Source organism: Trachurus japonicus, chromosome 14, assembly GCF_045865225.1.
Source record: "Trachurus japonicus isolate A0001 chromosome 14, Traja_1.0".
Taxonomy (NCBI): Eukaryota; Metazoa; Chordata; class Actinopteri; order Carangiformes; family Carangidae; genus Trachurus; species Trachurus japonicus.
The window spans coordinates 10,227,819-10,255,169 of NC_140920.1; the positions used below are offsets into that span (position 1 = coordinate 10,227,819).

The following is a 27,351-nucleotide window of genomic DNA, read 5'->3' on the forward strand; positions in this document are numbered from 1 at the left end:
TGTCCTGTCCTCCAGTAGAGTTTTTCACTGTTAGGAGTGAACTGAAAGGATGAAGAGACAGGAAAACAAAACCTCTATATCTGTTGTCCTGCACGCACTGTTGTAACCAATAGCTGAAAATAAAGGCTGTATATAAAAATGCTATGTAAAGTCATTCTATGTGACCGTGATGGAAACCCAGCAACCATGTCATGGCCCACAAAGGGGCCAAGACCAATCCACATGATCATAATCACCATATGATACAATCTACTCATGTTGCAGTAAAGTCGTCAGTGCAGGCAGTGTAAGGTTTATCTGTTGTATTTATAGTCTTGTTTTTTTCTTGAGTTGTAGTTTCATTTATGATATAGTTTGTGTATGTTTGCATGTTTCTTTAGGCAGGCATTATTGATAAGAAATTATTATTATGAGCAGTGAGTTGTGACCTGTTGCATGATAGGTGATCTGAGATGAAGCCTTCTGCTCCACCTCACTAAACCATAATCTGAGCTATTTCTTTTTTCTCTCTCTCTCTCTCTCTCTCTCTTCAGAGTGGTTTCACTAACTTTGCCTTTGCAACAAAATATCAACACCAGGTGCCTGTGCAATGAAATATCCACTAACAGCATCTGATATGACAACAGTACGAGCTGGCTGTGCTCACTTGCAGACAATTAAAGAGTCCTCTGTGTTCATTACCCCACTCCATCAGATTACAGTGAAATCAGATGATGCCTGGCTCTGGCCCCTCTGGCGATAAAATGTTCCTCCTATACGGTAATACAATCCAACAGCAGACCTAATAATACACAGCAGCACAGGATGGCTATAACCTGTGAGCCTGTTATTCTGTACAGGCTATTGTACAATGAAACAGTAGCCAGAGCTACCGCTACTGCAGCTGAAATTAAATTTTTAAATGGACTCACTCTGACCCTCAGTGAGTGAGGCTGTTTTAACTCCACTAAAGGTTTAGCTTCTAGTTCCCCCTACTGACAGAGAGTGGTTCTGTGTGTTGGGAAATGCTCAGTAAAAAGTACCATCTTGTGGTCAAGATGAGTAAGTACAGGAATGTTTCATTGGCATATGTTCAACTGAAAATCACAGGCAACAATTTCACTGGACTGACACTAGTATGGCTGAGTCAATGCTGTATGTATGTTGTAATGCACCTGTTTCTGCAGAACCGACAAAACCCACATTAGTGATATTATATTTTTGGATTTAAATACCAAATCATTTAGTTTAGTCTCCTGACTTAATCTCTCTTTGTCAGTTATATTATATAGCTTTCTAAGTAATCAACAATGAATTAATATAACTCAACCATTTTCCTCTCCAGAGTGACTGTGGTCACCCAGTGACTGAATGCTGCGTCATCCTGCAGTCTGCCTCATCCTGTTTAGTATGTTATTCTTCAAGCCAAAGAGGAACTGTCTGTCTCAACACACCAGTTTAATCAAATGAATCATCGATTTATGGGGTTTCTCCAGTTTTTGTGATCTCTACAGTTCATTCAAGGAATTACCAGTATGGGAGTTGTTTTTCTACAGGGGAATTACCAAGGTTCAGTACCAGCTTTAGGACAGTGTCACCCTAAACATATCTGCCTTACTGGACGGTGCATGGTCGACTGAATATGTCTGTTATGAGACTCACTGCATATGTTTATCAAATGAGTAAATGTCACTCGTTGCAGAAGAATGGGAATCAAAAAAAGAGTGATGTCATTATGTCAAAATCCCAATTTCATATAAAACATTTTTATTTCTTAATAACTCAAAGACAGAAAATACAAAATATCCACCTTTCTCAGCAGTAATCACCCATGCTAATATTTCTAATTATCAATAACAATAATTAAGAAAAAGAAAACACAACAATGGAACAGTCCCACAGATGTAACTTCTTCCGGGGGTTGGTGCTGCAGTATGAAGTGTGGCTAAACAGACGATGTGAACTGGAGGCAGTTGGGTTTAAGTCTTCACTGCTGTATCTCTGGACTTGTAAATCACTCCTCTGCTCTTCAACTCTCTCACCACACCTTCAGAAAGGGGAAACAACAAATTAGCAAAGTACACAAGAAAAGAACAGCCAGACATTCATTTTTTAAGTGTGTGTAGGGCTTGCAACATTTTTGAATTTGCATTTTGAATCACATACCTGGTGGTAGTCTGCCCGTCACTGACACTGCGTATACACCTGGCTTGAAAGTACCTGTAGGACAAAGCACAAAACAAACAAAACCGTTAAAACTTGCATGATGATTGAAACTTAAAGTGACTTGAGACAATTCTTAAAAACCAGTGTTTGAACCGGGAATGATCAAATAAGATTGTTCTGCACATCATTGGTTTAAGGTGCTATTTCAATCTACTATTTACTGACAACAATCTGAACGATATGATTTATATGATGATTTTTCCAGCCTCTGTTGACACAGTTAGTTTTCATCTTACGGATACATTTTTCTTTACTTCACCAACCCAACAGTCAGCAGCTGTTTGTGCAAAGAACATCTGGGGTGGGGTGGGGGTGCCTCCACCTCCTAGTGATCAGAAATCGATTAATGCAGCCTGGAGCACGGGGACACATCCTCACCTATCCTCTGCCATTTAGCTACCCAGCTGTCCTCCGGGCTCATCATGGCGATCACCCTGTGGACACACGGATAGTAACGATGAACAAAAAAAGGAAACACTACATTTGAAAGTTTGGGAATAATCTGTCAGTATTTACCCGTCAAATGAAGAACTTGTACATTCATAAACCATCTCTCTGTTCCCCTTCATCTGGAGGAAGGACTCACAGTTGTCACAGCCGTCATATTCAAACTGGTCAATGGTCTGAGAAACACAAGGAGGTGAGTGAGCGGGTGATGCTACACGAGCTCAGGGCAATTAACAAAAGCACAATACTAAAAGTACATAAATGACACCAGGAAACAAATGTACGGTAATCATGAAATCATCACGTAAACTATTCACTTCTTGTGTGAGACACATTATATCAACGCTGCACAGAGAGCGGCTACATGTTAGCACAGAAGCTAGCTCGGTGGTTTCTTCCTCGCAGTTGTTCACAATTTACCTTCACCAGCGAGCACAGGAGACACGCTCGCAGATGGCGCAGGTCTTTGGGGACGGTTTCCAAAGCCATGCTAGAGGAAAAAAGGCGACTAAATACGAGAGAAATAGAAAACAACCAAGCGCGTCAATGTTTTGAATGTGTTTTCCCGTCGCTGGTGATTACGTCACATGTGAGGACCTTCAGGAGAAACTCGGAGGTGTCCGCGTGGAGCGCCTGAGTAAAAATCAGGGATTGTGCTTGAACTGTTTTGCACAGTTTGCTATTTGTGTATTTGGCCTTCTTTATCCATAAAACATTTTTATTCACGCACATTTTTTTGCCTATGTTGATTCAAACAAAAAGAAAAAATGTTCTCTATGACTGGATCACACATTGTACTCTTCACTAAAATTAAATTTTATTTAGGGTGTTTACCATACTAATCCACCACCATTTGATTATGAGCAAAGTCACACTTTTTTTTTTTTTAATTTTAGTTAATTTTGTTGTTGTTTATTTTCAGTATATTCATTTGGATGGAGCTGGCTTGTATAGATTTATTTATTTATTTATTTATGTATTAATTTCATTTCATTTATTTGCTTTTTTATTTAATTTCTTTCATAAAAGTATTCAAATATAATTTCAACCAATCAGCATTTATTTACCTCTGGCATTAAAGTACATTTTAATTTCACCTGTACCATATTCATTTTTACAAACCTTTGTTCAATCCCTTTTGTTCTGTTATTAAGAACTCAGCAATGTCATTCAAATGCATTTATTTGTCCATTGATGGAATACATTTGCATAGGCAATTGTATAATAATATGTATGTCTATAGTTTGTACAATTAATTATTTATAGCCTATTCAGTGGCAAAATTCTCGGGTGGCATGCAAAGGTTTGGTCACCCCTGGTCAAAATTTCTGTTAATGTGAAGATTGATGATCTCCAAAAGGCATAGAGTTAAACATGAAACACTCCTTTGCAATATTTTAAGCAGTATTTGTTTTCTACAACTTTAGAGTGAAAAAGGGAAACAAAGCAGCACCCTGCAAAAGAATGGGAAACCCAGGAGACTTGAGCTAGATAACTTTGACCCATATGACTTTGACCAAGGTATCAGAGCTCTGTGATAGTTTTCAAAGGGGGTGCTACTATCATGCAGGATGGCCAAACCTTTGCTGTGGGCCCTTTTCCTTTTCTGTCATTTTGAAAAATGGAAAAAAAAAAAAAAAGTTTAAAATGTAAAGGGAATTTGTCATCTATAACTTTATGCCTTTGGGAGATCATTCATTTCATCTTCTGTTAACATTAACAGAAATTATGACCAGGGGAGCCCAAACTTTTGCATGTCACAGCCTAGCCTTCACACACAACACAAAATATAGCCTATATATTTTTTATCTGCACCAGTGAATTGCAGAAAGTCACTGCACTTTTCTACTTCGGGAATCAAAAGCAGATAAGTATTTAAAACACTTTCCCCTCCACCAGTCTGTCCCGTCTGAGTGGACAGTCAAACCTGCATTAGAACATAAAACAGTTGGTAGCTGAACTCTGTTGGACGTTCGTGGCCGTTGGCTCCGAATTAAACGTTGGACTCAAACAGTTTTTCAACGGTTCGGGAACTTCCAACGGTTCTAGAGAACAGGACAAGTTTGGTCTTCTGTGGCTATCCAGGTAAGCTTATCTTTGTTTTTGATTTATTTATTAATTTTAGTTTTGGTAAAATCTTACCGCACAAAAAGGAAGGAAGGCAACGTCAGAGCATATCTAACCTAAACCATCTTTATTGTGCTAAAAAAATATTTCTAACTGCAGAGCTGTTGGTGGCGTAAGTTATTGCTATAACGTTAGCTAATGCTGACAATCACGAACGTTAAAATTAGCATTTTCTGTGACTTTTAGTTCAGGTAGGAATTTACTGAGTTATATTTTTTTCAAGTCAATTAATGTCGTGGCAGCTTCCTTATGACAGTATACTACCTAATTAAAAAAATATATTTTTTAACTATCAAAGTGTGCAATGTTATGCTAAACTACAACATATTTATGTAACTTGTAGCAAATGTGTTCCGCTGGATTAGCCAGCTAACTAGTTAACGGCTGACAGATTAATTGATTGATTGATTGATTGGTTAGTTAAATAAATAAATAAAAGGACAGTTTGAGAAAGGCATAACCAAATACTTCTGAAAAGTATTAAAAGTACTAAAGTTAAAAGGAAAAAAAAGAGCAAAGCTCGTGCAAAAGTGCCGTGTCCATGGGTCAAAGTGTCAGGTCCGTGTGCAGGGTGCTGAAGTGCAGGTGGAAGGTGATAGTTTGCATGCTATTTTAAGGTGAGGTGATTCAGCTCTTGTTCACCAACTCTGTTTCCATTTCTACAGATAAAAAATTATGATGGATGTCGGTGACGATTCTCTCCCTGATAGCATCAATCCCAACAACTTCCCTGCCAAACTGTGGCGTCTGGTGAACAACCCGGCCAATAAAGCAATCCACTGGGACAGCCTGGGCCAGGTTGTCATCATCGATCAACAGCTCTTCGAGGCCCAGATCCTGTCTCCCTCCAGCGCCACCCAGGACAACGCAGACGGCTTCAAAACACACAACTTCTCCAGCTTTGTCCGTCAGCTCAACCTGTACGGCTTCAGGAAGGCCGATATTAATGTTAAAGAACGAAACAGTGGCAGCGGAGGAGACAATGGGACCTATCATCATTTTTACAACCCCAACTTCCAGCGGAACCACCCCGAACTTGTTGCGAGCCTGAGGAGACTCACTGTCGACAACAAAGCCAAGATGCAAGCTGGTCTGAACGTGAACTGCCGACCCCCAAGTCGATACATGAGACACAGTGGAGGTGGTGATGGCAAATGTCTGAAACGGGGCAAGTACCACTGCATGATTTGTTATTATTGTGGGATAGGAAATAATACTATAAAATTGAACAATTTATTCAGGACTGCTAGTGACCCACACATTGGACATTTAAATCGTCAGAGAGCTATCTTTTTCCAGCATATAGCCTAATTGCAGTTTTAAATTGGCAAGAAAACTGTAAATGGACTTTTAGTGTAGAATTTAGGCCTAAAAGATGGTCCAGTGCTTCATCCAGGTTACCCTGAACAATGAACAAATGCATCTATTATAAGGAATGGCACAAACTGTTGTCTTATTTTTGTCCATATTGAAAATGCCTTTTAAAATTCACAGAGTAGGATGGAAAAAGTATTCAAGAAAGTATCTAGATCACCCCAAAAGCACCACACAAAACTATGTTGCTGTGTATGGTGGATAATGGGACTTGCATAACAACATGAAAACATTATCCCAAAGGTTTAGTAAAGTGGAGGGAGAATCATGAGTTGCTGCTTTGCTGCTTCTGGGCCTGGACAGCTCAGATACATGCGGACATTGTGCAGGTTTGACCAGGAGCTGCTGGAAGCTCTTGTTTGAGGGTTGTGGTGCCAGAGAGTGTTTGCCTGGTGATTACACTCAAGGGTTCAGTTACTTTTGGCGCTTTTCCACTGGCACGGCACGGCACCCACATTGTGAACATTTAATGGGTGTGTCAATAATGACACAATAGATAATTGTTTGAAATTGATATTGTCCTAATTACATTGTGTTAACCGAGAATAAAGGTCAGATCACCTTAATGCAGAAAAACAGGTGATTCCAAAGAGTTCATAAACTTTTTCTTCTTGTAAGACAGTATCAGGACACTGTTTTAAATATCAACCACTGTCTAGGATGCTATCATGACTTGCTTTTTCCTGTTTCTGCAGGTAATTCAGTACCTTGCCTCCCACATCAGGAATCAGCTCATCCTTATTGTCCACGTAAAGCTGATCCTATGACAGCACACAGTGGGACCCCAGTCCCGCCACGTTACCTGATAAGGGGCTACGGGACGGCAGTTTCTCCCTCTGTCTTTGCTACTGACAAAGGGATACCAGCACCTTTAAGCCACCAGTACAGCGGCGGAGCCCCAGGCTCTAATGGTGTGCACATTCAGCAGGACCTACTGGTCCGTGCAAACAATGGAAATCCAAGTTTCACCGCAGTACCACAAAATGCACAGTATCAGCCTCGCTACCAATCCCCAGGTAAGCATGACGTACATTAGCTTTTTTTTCACAACACTTTATATGAATGCAAAATGTAGGCTGCTAATAAACAAAAAAACATTTTGTGATGTAAAATATTATTCTGTGTTCTTCTTGAAGTTTGGCAGTGCTACCATCCAAACCTTGTGGCATCACACATGGCAGGAGGTGGGACTCCGACAGGGCCATTCCCTCCCCATGGTTATTACCAGGTAGGTAAATTATATTCACTCTGTCTTGCAATCAGTTACGATGAATTTTGTCAATACTTTACTTTTATCAATCAAAGAGGATGGATACTACAACCCTGTACTTTTCTTTAGGGAGGATATCCTGTGACTGTGTTGTGTTATGGGAACCAACACCAGGACTTACAGAATAAGGCAAACCAGGAGGTGAAACGAGGGGACATCAACTTGGATACAGTTTTCCAGATTGCTGATGAAGTGATGCAGACTCCACCCAATAGCTGCCTAGTTAAAGTTCCGACCCCCGAGAGGCCAGGCCCTGTGGCAGAGCTGCCCTCCAACATCCCCAACCCCATGATGTCCTACAGCCCTGCTAGTGTGATTAAAGCTAACCCTTGTACTGGACCCATTATAATGGCAGTGTCAGGCAATGCCAATAGAGATGCAATTAGACAGGAGGAGGAATCAGTGGTTTCAGTACCTGAGCAAATGCCTGAGGACGACATATTTGAGGTAAGCCTCACCACTGGAGATTTTCTGAATACGTTTACTTTGATTTCTAATGAAGGCAAGAAACTTTGCCAGGAAAGATCAGCTGAAGGCTATTTCATCAACTTTAAATATTCATTAATGAAGTGTAGTTTTATTTTTCTATGGTATGCACACCATTACAAAATGTGTACCAGCTTAGCAGAAGACATGTACATTATTTGCTGTGGTTTTCTCTGTACCCTGGAAAGGTTATCAGTGATGAGGCAAAGCACACGGAGGTCATAGAGGTCAAAGTTAGCGTCTCTCCCTCTGATCCTAGTCAGGCGTAGAACAGCAGCTCCTGAAGACGTACACCAAATATGTAGGTAAGATATTACTAATCTGTTAGGCAGCACATTCAGAGTTAAATTAGTTTGAATGTATGTTTGCAAGTCATCACTGCAGCAGGTTCACTGACAATTGGTTGTATTTCTCATTTTAGATATCAACATGTTGATTTGCCATGTGACAGAGTCTTGAGGATGTCATGTGTAAAAGTGAAGTTTCACTAGAATGAGACCTTATTCTCTGAATGAGTATTTGTGGTGTTAGTGTGTTCTTATTTAAATCTTTTTTCTTTAAAGTACTGGAATGTATAATTCATATAGTGGCTTTGGAAAATACAAAGATATACTTATTGTTTTAAGTATAAGAATTACTTGTACCATGGTACATTTTTTAAATAAATTGTAAGGCTTTATCTACATTTTTACACAATTTTATCTAACATGTTTGCTAACATGTGATGGTTTTTAAAGAATTGTAATTTAAAGTTTTAATTTAAAGTAAATTCATACATTTTTAAACTCAGTATCTCCCCATTTTATTTAATATGCACATTTCGCTTACATTTTTATAATAACTGGTTTGTCGTAAGAGGTTGTGACAAACTAATGGGGGAGAAAATATTAAATCTGATGAAAATGTTGATATTATTAAATCAGTTAGTGACTGTTTGCTTTTAAGTAATGACCCATAGGTGATGGTATTTTCACCATCTTTTTTTTTTTTTTTTTAATTTTTGCAGCAGGTGTAGGTGCAGTATTTTTTAACTTGTGATCTAAGTGTTTTAAATGCACATGTGTACAAGTATTGTTATTAAAATTAGAATTTAATTCCCATAATGCAGCTGGATGGTTTTGTTTTCAGTGTCTTGTCACTCAGCACTGCAGTTGTGTAGAGTGGCTTCTGGTTGTGTATGATTGTGTTCACTAGAGGGAGCCACTCACTCGTTGTTGATCAGCGTTGCTACTGTGCGTCCGCTCCTCCCTCAGCATCTAATGCTGCCTTCAGGTGCTACCCGGAAGCCCCAAATGCTTTATTTCTATAGCTGTTTTTCTCCATCTGTTACATTTTGGTGCATGTTGTTAAACAAAACACATCCTGTAAAAAGTGCATTTAAAAAAAAGTAATTGAAGCGTGAATGCCAGCTGCAACCATTGCTTCGCATTTTCTAACAACACGATTATTTTAATAACACGAAACACATGTAACTTAATGGTTTACATGACTTCTCTTTCACCATGGTTAAACGGGTGGCACAAATTCCCATTTTCCCAAGTATTTTTTGCTCGTTTGAGTCCGGAGTTGTTTAGACAAGCGAAATCTCCGACAGCACTTGAAGGCAGCAGGACAGTGAGCAGGTAGAGACTGTCAATGAGATCCCAGGGGAGCGAAAGAGAGTCCGGGAGGTAGACTTTTGGGACGGTGTCATAACTGTACACTGTGTCTCTCCACATTATCAACTTTAAATGGGAATCACCAGGAGTTTGGAACACTTTTATTCCGTACTTTGTGTAGTGTTTCTTCTCCGTTCTCGTTTATGATTTTTGATAAACGATTCATTTTCCCTCGGTGTTCTCAGGAGGATGGTATCTAATTTCTCACAGTGCAGCGGAGGCACTGAACTCGGGAATGCCTTTTTTCTCTTTTTTTCTTTCCTTTCTTTTCTTTCTTTTTTTTTTTTTAGCAGCGACTCCTATGTTTAAATGAGTGCCGACTGTTGAGAATAAGTTGATGGGTCTGTTACAGAAGTCGCTTTGGTTTCGGACCCAGTATAATTACCAAGTTGTATGTGAAGTAAGGCAACGGTCCATTTGCTTTGGTTAATAATAAGATAACACGGAGTACTGAATTTAACTTCTCTAAGGATTATTTTTTTTCGCAACTCCTCGTTGTAAAATATTACCCAACCGCCTGGCACTGCATATCTGTTAACATGCCTTATAAGTTTCCGGCGGCAACCTGTAACACAGCCTTTGAAGTTCAAGTCGTCGCTTTCCAGCCTTTTCAGTGGATTTATCCAGAAAATGTGGGGCCCACGGGACGTGCTGCCTTCTGACGCTGTTTGTCAACTCCTGTTCGCTTGCAAAATGTGATTGTAAGGCACAGTGACTGCTATACACCGTAGTAAAAAAAAAAAAGAAAGAGAGAGAGAATAATAATAGTAGTAGTTCGGATACGGATGAAGATCGATACAGTGTTGCCAGGATCTGCCCTTCTGGGAGAGGATACAACAGTTCAACTCTAAGGCAAACACGTTACAAATGAGGACATTTGTTGTCTGTCTCATGAAGACCAGGCTGCTGGAAACCAATGCACACTTCAAGCTCCAGCACAACACAACGTGTCTTCATGGTGCATTTGTGCAAGCGATGTTCAGCCACTCTTATTAATGACACTGGATAAAAAAGTTCACTATAGCTTTTCTTTTCTTTTTTTTATCTTGAAAGATATCAATTTCTGTAAAGAAGGGGGGCTGGCTCCATGTGGGCACTGAGAGATAGCCTACGCATTTCTATAACGTGTAGCGTTTGAATATTAACTTTGGGTGCTGAATGGAAGTTTGAGTTATGAGTTTGAGTTATGCTGGCAGTCCTCCAGCTTTAAAGGTTTGGATTGTATCTATTTCGCACTAGTCGTCGAGGCGGAAAGAAGAAGTGGGACGTACATAGATATTTTTCTTGTTTATCCGTGGTGCTTTGCCCCTGCTTTGAAGTCCACCATGTGCGGCCGGGCACCGCCGCTACAGCCGAGGCCATGACCGTCCCTCAGCGGCGCCTGGCCGGGCTCTGGCCGTGGCTGCTCATGGCGGCCCTGCAGGTGGTGCTGGGCCAGCCGGGCCTGGAGTCCGAGCGGCCGGCCCTCCGAGCGGTCATCAAGGTGACACTGCTGAAGAACGAACCGACGGGGAAGCCCATCACTCTGGAAGGGCTGTTCGTGGGAGGAAGTGCCGGCTACGCGGAGGGAAAACTAATGCAGGTAAGGTTGCACAAAACAGTACATGCTGTTACCCAACCAGGGCCTCCCATTCTCTTTCATCATTCATCTTAAATTTACCTTTAAATAAAATAATAATAAAAAAAGAAATAGGAGTTGTCTCAGGTTTTGCAGGGCACGGTTTAAGGGGTGCGAGTGGGCACCTGTTGTCAGAGTTGTTCAGCTGTTTCACGAGCCAAAAGTTTCTCCAGGCTCCCCTGTGAAGTGAATAGCGGTTATAAAGCTGTTAAGAGAGAGTCTCAGTGACTTTGCTCAGACTAAAGTAGTGTGGGAAGATTGTGTCTTGGCCCATGTATTGTATTTGAAAGACCGCTTTACCACTTGGCATCCCTGGTGCCTTGATATACATTTACCCCCCACACCCCCCACCCCCTTGCTCTGATAACCATATTGTCCCAGGGGACTTTCTCCTTGGCTCTTTTATTGTAGAAGATAATTTACTGCCCCACTAGCTGCACAAATGGGCAGATAATCAAAAATATTCCTCCCTAAACCAGGATAACACAATTTAACAGTTCTCCCACAGTGGAGCATTGAAAACATGTTTAAATGGTGTTATGCCTTAGGACGCCTTTTAGAAAGCCACAGGGTTTATTTCTATCTCCACTACTGTTGGACCATTGAGAGAAATAGTTCAACATTAATGTCCTTAGATTAAAAGAACTCCATGTAAACAGCACTAATTTGGCAATTAGTTTTCAGAACATGCTGTCCTGTCTGTCATTGCATCAATCCCTCTGTGGAGTGACCCAAAAAACAGTTTACATAGCATCCACTGTCTGATAAACCAAATGATGTTAGCACCTGTACTTGTTGCTACACACTATCAAAATACTGTAGTGACCATGGGTTACAGCGCTCCGTATCTCTCCAAGAGCTGCTCACAATACTGCCCTTTCCACTCAGCACTCAGCATGTGATGACAGAATATCTAAATTCCTTTAACAATAGTGATGACATACAGGTGTTATTGAGGTTAGTTTGTGTTCAGTCTATTTTTACTTGCCTGAAAAACATGGGGCTTTGTTGAGATTGCCAGGTTTTGTGGGTGTATCTTTTTGTAAGGTGACAGCTTATTTTTGTATTAACTATTTATGGCATCATATGCTTTTTCAACATTTTCAAGACCAAAGAGTGTCTGAAGACTGAGAAAAGAGCACGACTTGATCATGTTTAGACCCGTGCAAAACTAATTTAAGAAAAGTGTTTATTTATTTATTTACCATTCAGAAAACATTGTGTCACTACGCTGCAAATGTAAAGTATGCAGCCTATTCAGTGTGCATAGTTAGGATTCAGGAGTGGATTAAGGTTCCCGGGCCATAAAGCCTGGCTGCGTCAATTTATTTGCCGTTTCCAAAGAAACAGGATGACAGATGTGAGGTACTGTACAATCCTGTCTCTCTTCACTCACCAGGTGTGGGAGGTTCGGTGAATGGCGAGCCAGATGCTGCAGTTTGCCATAATTGATAAGGATTTACATGGCCTCTCCATGGAGAAAGCCCAGTATTAGGGACGATGAAAAGCCATTCCTGTTTTCCTCTCCAGTTAAAACAATTTGACTTTAATGTGTCTGTGTGGGATGTTGGCAACACACAGTGCAGCTGAGATCAAAGACACTTCCACCTTTCTGGGATTTCCAGCTTTCTTTAATTTTTCCCATAAAACCTAGTAAACTTTTTGTGCAGATTAGTAGGACTCAATATAAATTTGCTGTAAATGCACGGAAAGAAATTAACCCCCTGTCACCAGATCTTCTGCAACATACTGTGCAGGGTGCACATACTGTAAGCTGGCACACGGGGTGATGTGGCACGATCAAGATTTTGAGAAGTATTAGCTTTATTTTCTTAAAGGTGTGAAGGAAAGTGCACCAGCGCCATAGTCGGCTAATACTTTTATCTCTGCTATTGTCAGATGGCGACAGTCTAATCCTCTGCTGATAAGATCCGTGTTTTTTTCTTTTTCTTTATGCAGGTTAAAAAGTCAGTAGAGCTGGTTTAGTCCGTGCTTGTGTTTGCTTGTTTGTGGTTCTGTCCAAAGCTAGAAAGGTATAGTTTTGTCAATCTCTCTCTCTCCTCCCGGGCTGTTCCCACAGTGCACAGAGGTGGTGTTGTGCTGCAGGATGCTCTTTGTTGCAGTTTAGGCCTGTTCCAACAGGTCCTCATTGCCTCTGCAGGCTGCTTTACAGTTCCCGCTTTATGTTCTTGTCTTCCAGTGGATGAGTTCTATAGATAAACTCTCTGACCATGTTTTTGTCCTCTTTCTCCCCTGTTATAACCACCTAGCCTATTAATGTGTGTTGTTTAACCATAGAAACAAATTAGGTTTGATGACACTTTCCCAGTCTATTGGTTCAGGGAGATTCACCTTTTAATCTGCCAGTAAAAAAGTACAGATGCACATTTTATCGCCTTTAGCCATTATTAAGTTTAGTAAAGGTGGAGCAGGAGCTACAGCGGCCCTTTTATGTATATACCTCAAGATCCTGTTTGCTAATGCATGTAAGGAACAAACTCAGGGCAGGGTATAGAAAAAGTCCCCCAGTCCTCATCTGTGTATTCAAGTCATGAGACTTTGCTTTGGTACGTATCTCCCTCTGATCTATTAAACTGTGATCTCCTTGGAAGTATGCCCTGTCCTCTGAATGAACACGTTCATTGGAACACTTGCTGGGGTCTGGCCAGCACTATTTGGACAAATACAAATACAGAGGAATTTTGACTCTCTCACCCTCCTCCAGAACAAATCTTTCATAGAGACCTTGGGAGAAGTGCAAAGGCTCATGGGATAACTTTAAACTTGACAGGATTGTCAACTCTGTTTGGAGAAGGAGTTGGAAGCTTAACCTCCAACAGGCATTGTGCCCAATTAAAGGACATTATAAAAGCTCTACCTATTTTAGTTTAAAGCCATCTTGACTTTCTTTTCTTCCTCACGCTGTATTTTTGGGTCTTTGTACTTTGAGATGTTGAATTGACCTTTGAGAGCTCCCTTAAATACATCAGCTATAATTAAGGCAGGCCCAGCAATTGACTGAACACCAGTTAACTCTGCACTTCACATTCTTTCGTCTCCCTTCTCAGTGTCCCACAAAGTACTGAATGCCTCCCTTGACTGTCTGAGGACACTATCTGCACGTTTCCCCCGCTTGGCCCTCCGTACGGCCGTTTGGGAACGAGGGATGGGAGGGCGGAGGGGGCGCTGAGGGAGAACATCAAAGCGAGTCCAGTTCCGAACGTGAGCTGGGATGATTAAAAACCGAGACTGTTTACACTGCACTTCCCATATGGGCCCACTCCTCCCCCTCCCTCTAGATTTCTTGTCCATACTTCCTATCTCCCTGGATGAGATAACATCCTGTGCAGGACTCCTCGGGGCTCCTCGCTGCTTTACATTGCTGAGGTTGCTGCGGCGCATATAGTTTGTATCTGGAACGTATAGATGTTGAATGTTTTGCAGCAGGAGCCTGGAGCTTTCTCTTAACTCTCTAAATTTCTGGATTGCTTTCATTTACGTCATGAACAAGAAGCAACATCTAATTCATTTAGGCTTTGGAGGATTTTATATGTTTAGTTATGGGGATGTGAATGAATTGTGAATGTTGACAGTAAAATGGATTAATATAGGAGTACTGGGCTTTACTGAAACTTGAATCTCCTCTATTATTTACTTGCTAATGAATCTGGAAGTTGCAGGTAATAAACTCCCACATTTGGCAAACAGATCCACTCACTGAGGTCTGTTTTTGTGTCTTCTGTACACTGTTAGTGACAGCAGCAGCAGCAGTAGTAGACTGGGAACGGGCCTGCTCTGAATTTGGTGCAATCCTCAGTTTACATTCAGTCATCATGTCTGGCACGCAAAGCGCCGCCATGTTGTCCACCGGTATGGACACCATATGAGACCTTCAACGTACACAGCAGTAGAGTCACGTCCCCATTCATCTGATCTGGCTTTCGGTGACATTGGCAGTCCAATAAAGGAATGAATGAAATCGCTATAAGCTCACAATTTCCGCCTGCTTTGCCACAGCATCTGTTAAAAAGAAGGCCGACTTTTCTGTGATTAAGTGCTGTTTGTGTAGAAAGTGAGGACATTCAGGGTCAGTCGTCGACTTTTAAACGCGGCGCCTAACATCAGAAACATGCTCGCTGCTCTTGATATAGAGATTGCTCGCGTTCCTTTCACGGCCAGCTTGCACAGATCCGCCGTGTGTTTGTCTTTTTTTTTTTTTTTTGTATTTCCATATGGTCATCAGCTCAGCTCAGCTCTGCCTGCTATTGCTTTTCTATTATGTCCCTCCTCATGTGATGTGAGACTACAATTCTGTGTTGCCTCTGGCTCTCTTGCCTTACGCAGACCCCCATGTGTGTCCAAGCTATCAGACAAGCTCTGGACTAATGGTTTCTCCTGAGCAGGGATCTGACAAAGCCGCAGCCTGCAGCACAGGAAGCAGGGGCTAGCGCTGTCCTGTCCACCCTCTTCCACAAGAGATGGCTGTTGTGATGTTCCTTAACATCTCAACAGCACAAGGAAGACAGGAGAGGCAGGTAAGGGAAACATGGCAAGTCTCTTAATCCTGCCGGCCCCCTTCTTTTTAAGTCATTAGACCAGGTCTGGAATTCTTGAATGTTATACAACACATTCTTGTCTACTTTTCATAGCTCTCCTCATGCAAGTAACTAGGGAAGGCCTGTGCTACTTCACTGTGCACTCTGACACTATCACTGTTTCACTCATCCACTCGCCACACACACATATTTGTGCAAAAGAGTTGCATACCTTATTCCATGTTCTTTGTAGCACGCCCATGTAGAGCATGCAAACACACACGCACACAGTAAATACACACATGCGCACAATGCAGTATGGTAAAGGCATTACTACTCGGACTTGTCCTTGAACCGGCCCACAGACAGGGTGAATTGGAGAGGACAGACGAGAGAAAAGAGAAGATCAGCAGAAACAAACAGCATTACAAAATTTCACATTAAAGTGAAGGCTTGTCCTCCCACACCACCGCTGTTTATGTGTGTGTGCTTTCACATTCATACACTTCATTGGTCGCAGATGGAGTGGCGGAGTGGAGAATACACACATAAACACACACTGAAATGAAATGTTAATGATGCAGGCTTTGTCTCTTTCTTCCATTCGAGCTGCTTTTATTGTCTGTCCCTCAGAGAAACCACCAGAGCATTGAAGGAGCAGTGTGCAGCTCTTTTAAGTTGTGCCATTATGAAGCCACGCATCCGTCACAATGGAGAGGAATGAGTCAGTGCTGACCATGAAAGAGCATACGCACACACTTACACATACGCACAGATACCTATATTTTCCTTTGATGTCACCGTACCTGACAGGGGGCCAGTCGGGGGCCAGTCGGGGCCGGGGTGCATTCAGGATCAGTGAAATTCAATTACATAAAACATCCGGTGATAAATAGTTGAGAGTACTTGGCATTTTTGTACTCCCGGGGGGGTTGGGTATCCTGTGTGACCTTTTCTGAATTTGTCCCGACAGTGCAGGTCAACTGAAGCACCTGTCTCTTTCCAGTTGAAACCGATCCAGTGGGTGCACATAGGAAAGCCTGCTGATCCATGGCGGGTGTGGAGGCCAAGCTATCCCTTCCCTGGGGATCAAGGCCACATTTACAGAGATTTACAGAGAACCGTGTTGCAACAGATGACAATTGCACCATATGGCAGGAGATTTTGGATGCTACTGATGGGAAAGTTGGCCGTGTCCGTTCATGCATTCTCCCCCAGGTGAAAGGTCATGATCACAGGGATAGGTTTATCAAAGTAGTTGTATAACTTTGCTTACATTTTCCCCCATTTGTACAGTTGTCGAATGAATAAAGGAAGCTTTTATTGGGTATACCCGGCTTGCGTGGGATTACACGACATCGCAAATTCATATGATCCAGAACCAGGGGACATTCATTTTCCAAACAGTAGCTTTCTAGAAAAAAAAAAACGAAACTTAACTATTCTGTTTTCTCAGATTTCTAAACCTTCATTTTCTACATAAATATTCATGAATGACTAAAGTAAACACTGTGTAAATCTGATACTGATTAAACACTTTCCTTTCTCTCTGAGGCATCTTAGACAAAGTTAGCAAATGTAAACACATCAAAATCAAACAATCATTCCTATCTTTAGCCACGCCAGCAGCTTGGCTCTGGGTCTGTCCACCACTTTGGTTCAGACTGAAATGTCAACAACTACAGGATGGATTACCATGATACTTTTTATGATGGCAAGAGGATGAATCTCACTTTTTAGCCAGTGCCACCAGCAGGTCGACGTTTTCACATGTCCTTTTAAAATATACAATCTAATCTTATTTAAATGACAGGGACCCCCGGAGGTCGCAGACTCCACTTTTAGAACCGCTGCTGTAGATAGTCAGTCTTTTCACAGGGCACATACAGTTTGTTGAATGTTGATTTGTCTCTTCTGTGCTTGTGTTTACATGTACAGATTGAGCCGTGGCATTGAATTGAACTCCACACCGTTTGTCATCATTTTGTGCATGCCGTCTTATCATGAGACAGTTCTGTTCATTTCAGCCAAATGCCTCAATAGATAGTGTAAGTGTTGACTTAATCGTGCAGTCAGTCATTAACTTCTTGTGCAGGCTGTAGCAGCAGGAACAGCCTTTTCTGCTCCGTCCAACATCAAAGGCTCCGGTGCTTCTCCGCAGTTTCTCATTTCTCTGCTAATCTAGCCCCTTCTTTCTTCCTGGATTGCTGCTTCAAATTCTTCCTTCTCACCTCCTCTCCTCCAACCTGCCCTCTCTTGTTCCTTGATGGCTCTTTTAAAATGGTCATAATTCATTGCATGTGCTTTAGTTTCAAGGACAAAAATGGCTACATGCACTCAAAAGGCAGGAAGCGCTTAGTTTGCTGAGAGGTTGGAGGAAAAGAGTCATCACCATACCACAGATAAATGCTCTCTGACAAACTCCCTCCCTCTCTCTGGCTCCCTGTGGCTCCTTCAGTCACTCTCTCAGACATGTTTTTTTGTATGGCTTTGTTGCTCGCCGCTTTGGCAAATGTAGCAGTAGCACCTCCCAGCAATGTAATTTCATGTGTTATAAATGGCCATAAGTTTGTAGTTCCCGCATGTCGGGCTAAAAACTTATCGTGTTTACGACGGATACTTTGTGTCAGAGCTGCACGGTGATATTGTCAAGAAAGGCCGAATTTGTAGTGAGCACAGAGCAGTCTTCTGAGTGGAAGCAAATTTTCTACTTTTCTGCTTGAACGCTTGGCTCAACGATCCGCAAGAAGAAGAGCTTTCACCTGTGTGACGGTCTGACGGCCTTTGTGAATGTGTCCAGTGTGTGTGTGTGTGTGTGTGTGTGTGTGTGTGCGCACAGGAGGCGGAGCTCCCATACTGAGATCATTTACCAAACTCTATTAAGCGGGATCAAAGTGACTTAGATCTTTCATTGCTGCATGACTACAAAAGCCATATTGTAACCCCAGAACCAGGGAGATAACGCTGCTGACAAAAAAATTCTTTATGTCTCCAGAAGTCACATGGTCACGTCCAAACAACAAACAGCATGTCCTCTTCTGACTTTTTTTTGCCCTCTGCTCAGAAAGGCTTCAGTGTTATCTGCGATAATGGTCCTCATACTTCCCTGCTCCATGCAAGGTTTGATTCACTTCAATAGAAAAGCTTAACACAATGTTAGATTGAACTGTATACACTCTCTGATAATGTCAACGTCTCACTACCAAGATTGTCACAAGTTATTTCAAACTTGTTCAAATATTTACTATGTTTCATTATGAGCTTTTTGGTGGTGTAACACGCTGTCCCTCTTATGAAGGCCACATGCCACCCACTATGGTTTTATTCATGTTAGCTGCTGCTCTGCTGAAGCCAGGTAGATGTGTACACTCTTTTCAACATTAGATATCTGCTCACCAGAGGCCAACTTTCTAAATTCTCTCAATTTTCATACTAATCTAAATTGATATTTTTTATTTATGTCCTTGTTGTTCCCACACATTTTCTACATGTATCCCATTCTGTAAGGATAAATTGTTGAACTGTGTGTGCTTCTGCTGTTAGCCAACATTAGGGATAGAATAAGGAGTCCCATGTGCTGAGCAGCTACTTCTTTGGAAACACCACATGCACATTAGAAAGCTTTCAAAAACTTGCAACATTTCTTGTGACTGTTTCTCAATAAAAATCAAATGTTTTTTTTAATGTGAACGAGCAGCAGGGTTATGAGAGAGGACAGTAAACAATGAGGCTGAGATCAATGAAATGAAATTACATGCTTGCATCATTTCCTGTGAATCCTTTGTGGGTAAGTAGGCACTTAGCAGAGTAATGGTACACTTCCAGTGCAGCACGTAAAAGGAGTTTGATTCCATGGATTATTAAGGAGGAAAAGTGGATGTATCTGTATCTTGTTAGTTGCTTTACACAGAATTAGTTACACAACTTCCAAAGCCACTTTTTTTGTGTGTGTTCCTGTTTTACGACGGCCTGATGCAAACAACGTAGCTGTAACTTCCTGGTAGAACTAACTATCTCTAGTCTGTATGGGCAGGTAGTGCATCATGGAATAAAAACGTGTTAATGGAAAAATACCTTCATTCTCTTCTCTGGCTCAAAGGAGAGCTGTGTTTTTCGACCCTTTGTAGCTGCTTGCCTCTTCTTAATGACTACTGTGTGAGCCGGAGGTGAATGATTGTTTTCTGTGAACATGACTGATCATCATACATCCAGTCACATGCCTGCCAGCATGATAGATGGCTGCTCTCTCAGTCGGACTAAATGAAAATTGGATGCTTTTGAATTAGACAAAGGGTTAGCATATCTGCCACAGTGGTATGTTTAACTGATGTGTTGGTCTCTGTTCACCTGCCAGAAGAGTTTTCCTCATTCCCTTCAGGGAGTTTTCTTTTGTTGAAAATGCGCACTTACAGTTGCAGGAGGAAAAAAAAAAAAAAGATCCATGTGACTTGATGTGAGAATCTGAGCCGCTGTCACATGGTCACTGTATATGCACATATGCATGTTCGCACATTTTGCCTGTCTACTGCCATCAGTACCACTTCTCAACCTGCCTCTACGTGTTTATTAGAGTGAATGTTGCACTAAAGGGCAGTGGTCCGGATCCAAGCCACATAAATCCAGCTGGCTAAATAGGTCTTTATCAGAGGGGAGATGTTCAGGCGCTTGAGTGTAGCAGTACAGATCTTTATGTGCCATGTTAACTGAGATCCAGCCCAGAACTGGGGTACTAGTTTGACTGGGTCGGGCAGAATCTAGTTCTGCCGCCACAGGTCTGACTCTGTCTGTGCTGTGAAATTATTATGTTCAGGAAATGTATTCATGGATGGATATCAAATGGGTTGAAAAGTTGGTTGGGTGGCTACAGGCTATTTTGTTGCTGGTAGAGAAGGTTTTTTTTTTCTGTATATGAGCCTTTGAAGCATTTAAACAAATTGCATTAGTCAAAGGACATTACTCTTTGTGATTGTGGCTGTCTGTTAATTGATTGTGAATCATGCCGCTTATGTGTCAGATTTCTGTCTCTTCGAGGGTCTGTTTGGGTCCAATGTGTTTTGGATCAGGTCTGATTACCGTGGGGTGTGTCTGGATTATACGGCTGGCTGTGGTACAGCCCCCTTGGATCACGCCTTATCAGAAAATAATTAGAATTTATCTTCTGGACATGTGGAGGCATGAGGAGCTCCAATAAGCATCCTGATACAAGCATAACAGAGGACAAGTAACAGCTGGAAACTCATTTTGTCACAGATTATGTCCCAGAGAGAAATAAAATGCACATTTGCTTAAGGGGGAAGGGGAATGATATGGATTGGAGTAAAGCCCCGAAAACTTCTCTGGCTCCGTGTGCTCTTTATAACAGTGTTTTCATTGGCTCCATAGGCACTGTAACGCTGTTTTAGGGCTTTATATTCTGTTCACTTCAAACAGTTGGACGCTTCCTCTAAAGCATGCGACAACAATGCTGCCACCAGCCGTTTATTAGTCTTACCCCAGGTGGAATAACTGATTCAGCACAGCCATGCGCTGACCTTGTTGCACGCTCCAAAAGCAACTAAACCCAAACTAGACTTTGCTTGATGTGCTGTCCAACAACCCTGAGGAGAGGTCTGTGTATCTAGGAGACCCGCTCCAATTGGCCATGACCTCCTGACTGGCTGCTCCTAATTAGAAGCAGTCCCTCACAGTGCCTCCCTCTCTTGTCCAAAGTAAATACCTTGGCACCCAGCAAGAATGCTGACAGACTGCTGTTTAGGGTGCTCTCTCCTCTGAGAGAGGCTGGGACAGTCGCCGATTCTGCTCTTGTTTAACCCTCTGGAGTGTGGTAAAGCCAACAGTAACGGCGGCGGAAACACAAATGATCTCATTGTTGAGCAAAATATGCATTACTATCTTGGCGTTTCCATGCCAGCAGCATACTTTCAGATTATTCTCTTCAAATAGCCTTGACCGCAGCCCGGGGACTTTGTAGGGAAATGATAGAGCAGCAGAATACAGGGGTTACATAACCTGTGTGTTTACATTAAGTCCAACTTTACGCCTCCTGCAGCCTCCAAGTTAAAAAAAAACAAAAAACAGATCCTTGCTGTTTCAATGTCAGCTGCCCTTGGTGCGCAGAAGTTGACTGGAATCAGGCGGGAAGATCAAAAGGCAGTCTGTGTTTGAGCGAGTAGGGCCATGATGTCTCATCAGGGCCGTTCACCTGATAACCTCCCGTGTGGGAGCCGCTCCAAAACAGCTACCTGACAGCTAACAAGGCTTGTTTTTAGGACTGCATTGAGTCATATTGGGCTTTTTTTTGGTGCTACTTTTGAGATGGTCTGTCGGTGACTGAAGCTGCCAAGCCTCATTCCCTCACAGCCTGCTATTTAAACCCCCAGATTGCTGTGGGGGAGTGGTGCGGAGCATGGTGTTGCTCTTTGTTCTGGGCTCTAGGTTAGCGTTAGCACAGCGTTACACCAGAGCAGCCCTGAAAGCCAGCTCTGAAGACTAAAGCAGAGCTGTGTGTGGTTTTGGTGTTTGGTCTGCTCACTCTGAGATTAGAGCAGCAGGTTGGCAGAGGATTGGGTAATGACATGTCTACCACTCTCGAGTCCTTGGACTGTCTGGGACTGCGGGGCTACTTGAAAGAAAGACACACACACACACACACACACACCTACACGCATAAGCGTAGCATGTCTTCCACCACCAGTAAACCCGACCATGAAGAATCACCGAGACAAGCCAACATTTGCGGGAGAAGAAACAACATAACATTTATGATCTCTGCCAAATGAGATGTGACACGGTCAGCCACTAATAGTCGTGGACACACAGATGACACATAATGTTCCACTCATGTCACTGAATCAAAATCTTATTTTCCAGAGCACTTAAAGTCTTTGTGAATGTATATAACAGCATGGAAGTAAAGCAGCAGAGCACGAGGGGGGAAAATGTGTAGTGAATCAGAATCAGAATGGAGGGATTCATTACTTTGAAGCTTCGTCCATAGCTTTGATCTTCGCCCTCTCCGAGTAGGTGTTCAATTAATCCTTTTGTGCATTCTTTCCATTTTACTCACGTGTGTTTGTACATGCTTGGAATGTTCCCCCCAGTCTATTCAGTGTCTTCTATATCTCTGTGTGTATTCACAGCACTTGACGGTGGAAATGAAAAGCACCTTCGTCCTCTCACAGTTATGGATCTGTCAGTGCTTCTACGCCGCACTGTTATGATTATCTCCCAAATTCCTGAAAAGTGTTTGCATCACATGAAAGTGGGAATGAAGAGACTTTCAAAGCAGTCCCGATCGGAGGGCCGTTAGATCCTGTGACCCTGTCAGAGGACTTGTTTACATCCTGGAGTATTTTATGAAGAAAGTCCTGTTGAGTGCTCATTACAACATTTTGTCCCATTTGAGTCAACAGCATGTTTATGAAGCTCCAGTCCAAAACCTAAGAGCCACAGGAGCTGGGCCAAGACCTATCTGAGAGAGAGAGGAGGGGAGGGGGGGGGGAGTTAGGGGTGGGAGTGGTGGGGTATATACAGTGTGTCTACTGCAGTTCCCTGACCTACCTTCATGCCGCTGACTTCCACTGTTTGCCCACTCTGTTAACTATTACCAAAAGGCTGTGTACCTTGGCTGCAGCCCAACACTCTTACACATACTGTGGCCCATTATCAAAGGAGACCTGCACTACAAGCCCTGGAGTCCTTCCAAAAAGGCCACAGCCACAGTTTCTGCTTCGAGACCTATCCCACAGCACTGCAGCACTATCTGAGCACTCCCTCCTGCTTTGTCTCCCCATCTCTCACCCCCCCTCTCTCCCTCTCTCTCCCGCCTCCTCACATTCTCACTCTCTCTCTTCTAATCCCCCTGCTTGAACATGCACATGTTAGTTAAACTGTCCCTGGCAGGTAGTAGGTACCTCACCCACTCACACTTCTTTTTTTATAATAAGTTTGCATTTATTTTCTTTCTCATTTTCTGTGTTGTTTCGCCACAACCTGTAAAAACTGTGTTTTAAATGAGCTGCTTTAGCTTTTATTCACAGAACCTGTTGATTTGTAATAACGCTTCTGCTCTACATAATGTGACACATAAAAGTCATAAGAGAGCCTATATTGATTCAATATATTGGCTTTCAGTAGTATTTTAAATGCGATTCCTCATCTTAATGATAAAACTGTCAAAGTTGCTGCTGATAATTTCTTTTACAGTTATATATATCATAATAGGCGCCGTCTGTGATCCAAATGTAAACAAAAGCACCACCTCACCTTGTAAAACCATAACACAAGACTGGAACTTGCTATCACTACCAATACATTGTTATCATGACTTTATTATTAAATTATTCCTGATAAATCCCAATTTTGTGCACATTTAGACAATTTCATCAGCCCATTATTGCGAAACAAAGACTCCCATTATGTTGCTATCATGAGATATCAAACATTATGATTGTCATGGCTTTTAATTCATGGTTTGGCAAAATCCTGTCTGACCGCCCAATTGATTTTGATGGAGACTGTCCATGAAGGAAGCAGACGCAGAAAGAAGACGGCACTACTGATCAGCTAATCAGATTTAACATCAGTTTATTAACTCAAAAGTCAAATGACCAAAATAATGGATAAGCCAACTGGGACAGAATCTTTATCCGCATTAATCCATTTAGACGCTGGTGAAGAATGGCCACGAATTTTGACCAATTTGTTGGTGATGATGATCACAAGAAACATTTTATTTGAGGAAATAGTAATCAGTTATTTTAAGATCAGAAGATATGTTTTAACATTGTTGTCAGTGTATAATGAAATAATGCAATGAAGCTTTAAGTGCACTAATAATATCACATTCTAAGACAAACAAGACCTAAAAGCAGAGCAGAGTCAGTGATGGCAGGTAAAGTGTACAAAGAAGCAGCAGCTACAGTACAGGTAGGATCCAAGTCACGTAGGCAGGAAAAATCAGGCAGGTATGCAAACTAAGGTCTGCACAGCTTGGATATGAGCACAAAGACAATCTGACAAGTGGTGAGTGGAGAGCAGGAGCTATACAGAGGGGATGATTAGGTAAATGGGAGCATGTATTTGTGTGTGTGTGTGTGTAGGGGTGGAGAGGCCAGCAGGCGGGAAACCTAGCTGGGCCTGAAATGACACGAGACGCTGTGAGAACTTGACGAAAGTTATACGCCGAGCCGCAAACCTGTGTGTGAGATGATCACAGATACAGATAGCGCCCTTGTTTCAAGATGTTTGACTTGTTCTGATATAATTTAGTGTGCATGCTTCAAATAAAACTCTTGACTTTACTGTACAGAGCATCTCAACTTTCATAGAGTGAATTTTGTGTCTTTGATTTCCGTGCCATCATGTCACAAGTGATTCATTTCACTTCTGAAGACTGAATAACATTGGGCACATGTGAATCAAATATCATCAACCAGATTTAGAGTTCATAGGGTTATGTATTTGTCATGCCCCCTGTTGGTTGACACTGATACGTGGCTGCCTTGTTGTCGGTCTAATTTTGGATCGCATAGAGAGTGAGTGTATGAAAAGTACACTTACGTATGAGTTGTATTTATTATTAGAAGTTTTTCAAGCAAATGTAGGCCAGACGACCTGATAGCAGCCAGCTGAATCTAGTGAATATGTGTCTGTTTGTTCCTATTATAGTGTATTATGCCGCTTATTTGATCAGGTGGCTGCCTTATCCAATTTGAGCCAGGTGCTCTCACCCATAGCCTGGATCTGTCTGTACACATGGCACTGTTGATGGCATGTAAGCATATCATACTTTGAAGTGTGGAACTTGGAATCTAATTCTTCATAATTGATATGTAAATATAAAAGCGCTTTGAAGTGTGTGTGTGGCACAGACTGTATCTGAAAGTGTGATGTCAGATGCCCCTCGGGCCATGTGCTTCTCTGTTGGTTCAGTGGAGCCTGCTAATGTGGAGAGATAACGCCCACCCCTTCCCTCTCCCCGAGCTCACTTCCTCCCCACAGCAGGAAGTCCTGGCCTTTTCCACCCTGACAAAGCCGCGGAGACAACCAGCTTCTCATCAAAGCCTTTACCTTTTGCAGCTTTTAATAAGCACTGCGGTGTTTACCCTCTGCTCTATCATCCATGATTTTAATGTTGTGGAGGAAAAGGATTAAGAAACACAACAGCAGCAGAGTTATTTTAGCTACATAATGAATCATTATGTGACCTTGATGATGTGCTGATATGATTATCAGCAATCAGCACCGCAGTCAATGAGCTATTTAATTAAAAATGATAATGTTCGACCTCATGGTGGCGAGGGATCACCAAATGTGGTCAGATTCTCCTGATGTTAAGATACTTGACCAGCCATTGGCACTTAGTATCACAAAAGGTCAATAGGATTCAACCTCAGGGGACCATGAATACCTGTTCAGAATATCATGCTATTGTTCTTCGGTGGATAAACCCAGACATCCATGGAGCGTCACCGATAGTATTGCTCAAGAACAAGAAAGCTGCACTCTTTATTTGCCCTCAACATGTGAATGTGCATTAACACGCCAGCGCGCTGTGTCATACGCTGTTCGAAAGCTGAGAGTTACACAACAGCTACAGATTTTACAGGCGTTGACTACAATTATATTACCTGTTTTATGTTGTGTGCCAGTGGGCAGTAATCCCATTTGATTTGTGTCTCGCTGTGGCGCACAGCTCTTTGTAGTTAGTTATATAACTGTTTGCATACAAGCACGGTGGCAAGAGCTGGTGGTTGCATGAGACCTTTGCTGAGGGACGGGTAAGTGGAGAGCCAGCTTTGACTTTGAGAAGGCCGGCATCCTTTACCCTGGTGTCTGGTTGGTGCCCAGAGGACAAACAGTGGCAGCACTTTACAGCTGGGTGTTGCTAAAGACTTGATAATAGAAGGTGCACAATGATGCATAGTCCCCAATATGGTTAAATTACAACTCCCCAGTTTAAATGTCAGGCTGTTGCCAGTACATAATTATGTGTAAAATATATGGTTACTCATCACCTCCTGAAGACTGTTAGTGCTTTAAACAGTCTCATTAGCCACAACTTGAAAATTGGTGACTGGTGAGAGCTCAAACACACCACCCACACACTACTTAGACTACACAAACACAACGGGCGCAATAACGCGCTGCGGCGACACAGAGGTTCCAGTCTGCATGGCGAGCAGGGAGGAGAGAGGGCAGTACCCTTCAGAGGTTTTTTTCTCCTCCACGCCTACAACACTTTTGTTTTCTCAAATAATGATTTTCTTTTGGGTCACCTCTCGGGCCTTTCAGGGCAGTGAAAGTGGATCCGTTCAGGGCTTCTCCATTACATAGCCGATCTGATAGGGAGCAGTAGATAAGTCCCCCCTGTATAATAAATGTCTCATATTTGATCTTCACAGGTGGGAACAATCTCACAACACCGTAGCCAGGCTGTCTCTCGGGGGACAGCTTGCACAAACACCTGCTTTTTTAGGAGGAGAAAGACATGTCTGGGTGCCAATTGACGACGTACACTGTGGCATGTACACAGTTTCACCCAAAATACACACATGGACATGCGGGCCGTTTCCTGTGACTCTACACTGTCGGTGTTTGGAAAAGGTGAAAGGTTAATATATCCTTGCT

At 42.3% G+C, this 27,351-nt stretch overlaps 3 protein-coding genes across 4 annotated transcripts in view; 2 read left to right on the plus strand and 1 right to left on the minus strand.

Annotated features, from left to right (window-relative positions):
- Window positions 1-1,730: 1,730 nt before the first annotated feature.
- supt4h1 (SPT4 homolog, DSIF elongation factor subunit) lies at window positions 1,731-3,273 on the minus strand. Its single transcript, XM_085796804.1, has 5 exons — window positions 3,073-3,273; window positions 2,722-2,828; window positions 2,584-2,639; window positions 2,146-2,199; window positions 1,731-2,026 (listed from the first exon to the last, which is right to left on the minus strand). The coding sequence occupies exons 1-5, from the start codon at window positions 3,139-3,141 to the stop codon at window positions 1,959-1,961; spliced, it is 354 nt and encodes a 117-aa protein (XP_085652930.1). The 5' UTR covers window positions 3,142-3,273; the 3' UTR covers window positions 1,731-1,958.
- A 2,158-nt stretch (window positions 3,274-5,431) lies between these two features.
- hsf5 (heat shock transcription factor family member 5) lies at window positions 5,432-8,572 on the plus strand. The gene is made up of 6 exons (XM_085796805.1): window positions 5,432-5,920; window positions 6,849-7,169; window positions 7,290-7,381; window positions 7,493-7,870; window positions 8,098-8,214; window positions 8,331-8,572. Exons 1-5 carry the CDS (start codon window positions 5,455-5,457, stop codon window positions 8,176-8,178), a joined length of 1,338 nt encoding a protein of 445 aa, XP_085652931.1. The 5' UTR covers window positions 5,432-5,454; the 3' UTR covers window positions 8,179-8,214; window positions 8,331-8,572.
- A 975-nt stretch (window positions 8,573-9,547) lies between these two features.
- Window positions 9,548-27,351, plus strand: part of rnf43 (ring finger protein 43) — a 75,191-nt gene continuing 57,387 nt past the window's right edge. For both annotated transcript variants that reach the window (XM_085797404.1, XM_085797405.1), the window contains exon 1: window positions 9,548-11,149. In XM_085797404.1, the coding sequence (XP_085653530.1) occupies window positions 10,928-11,149 (222 nt within the window). In that variant the 5' untranslated portion in view covers window positions 9,548-10,927. The remainder of the gene's footprint in view (window positions 11,150-27,351) is intronic.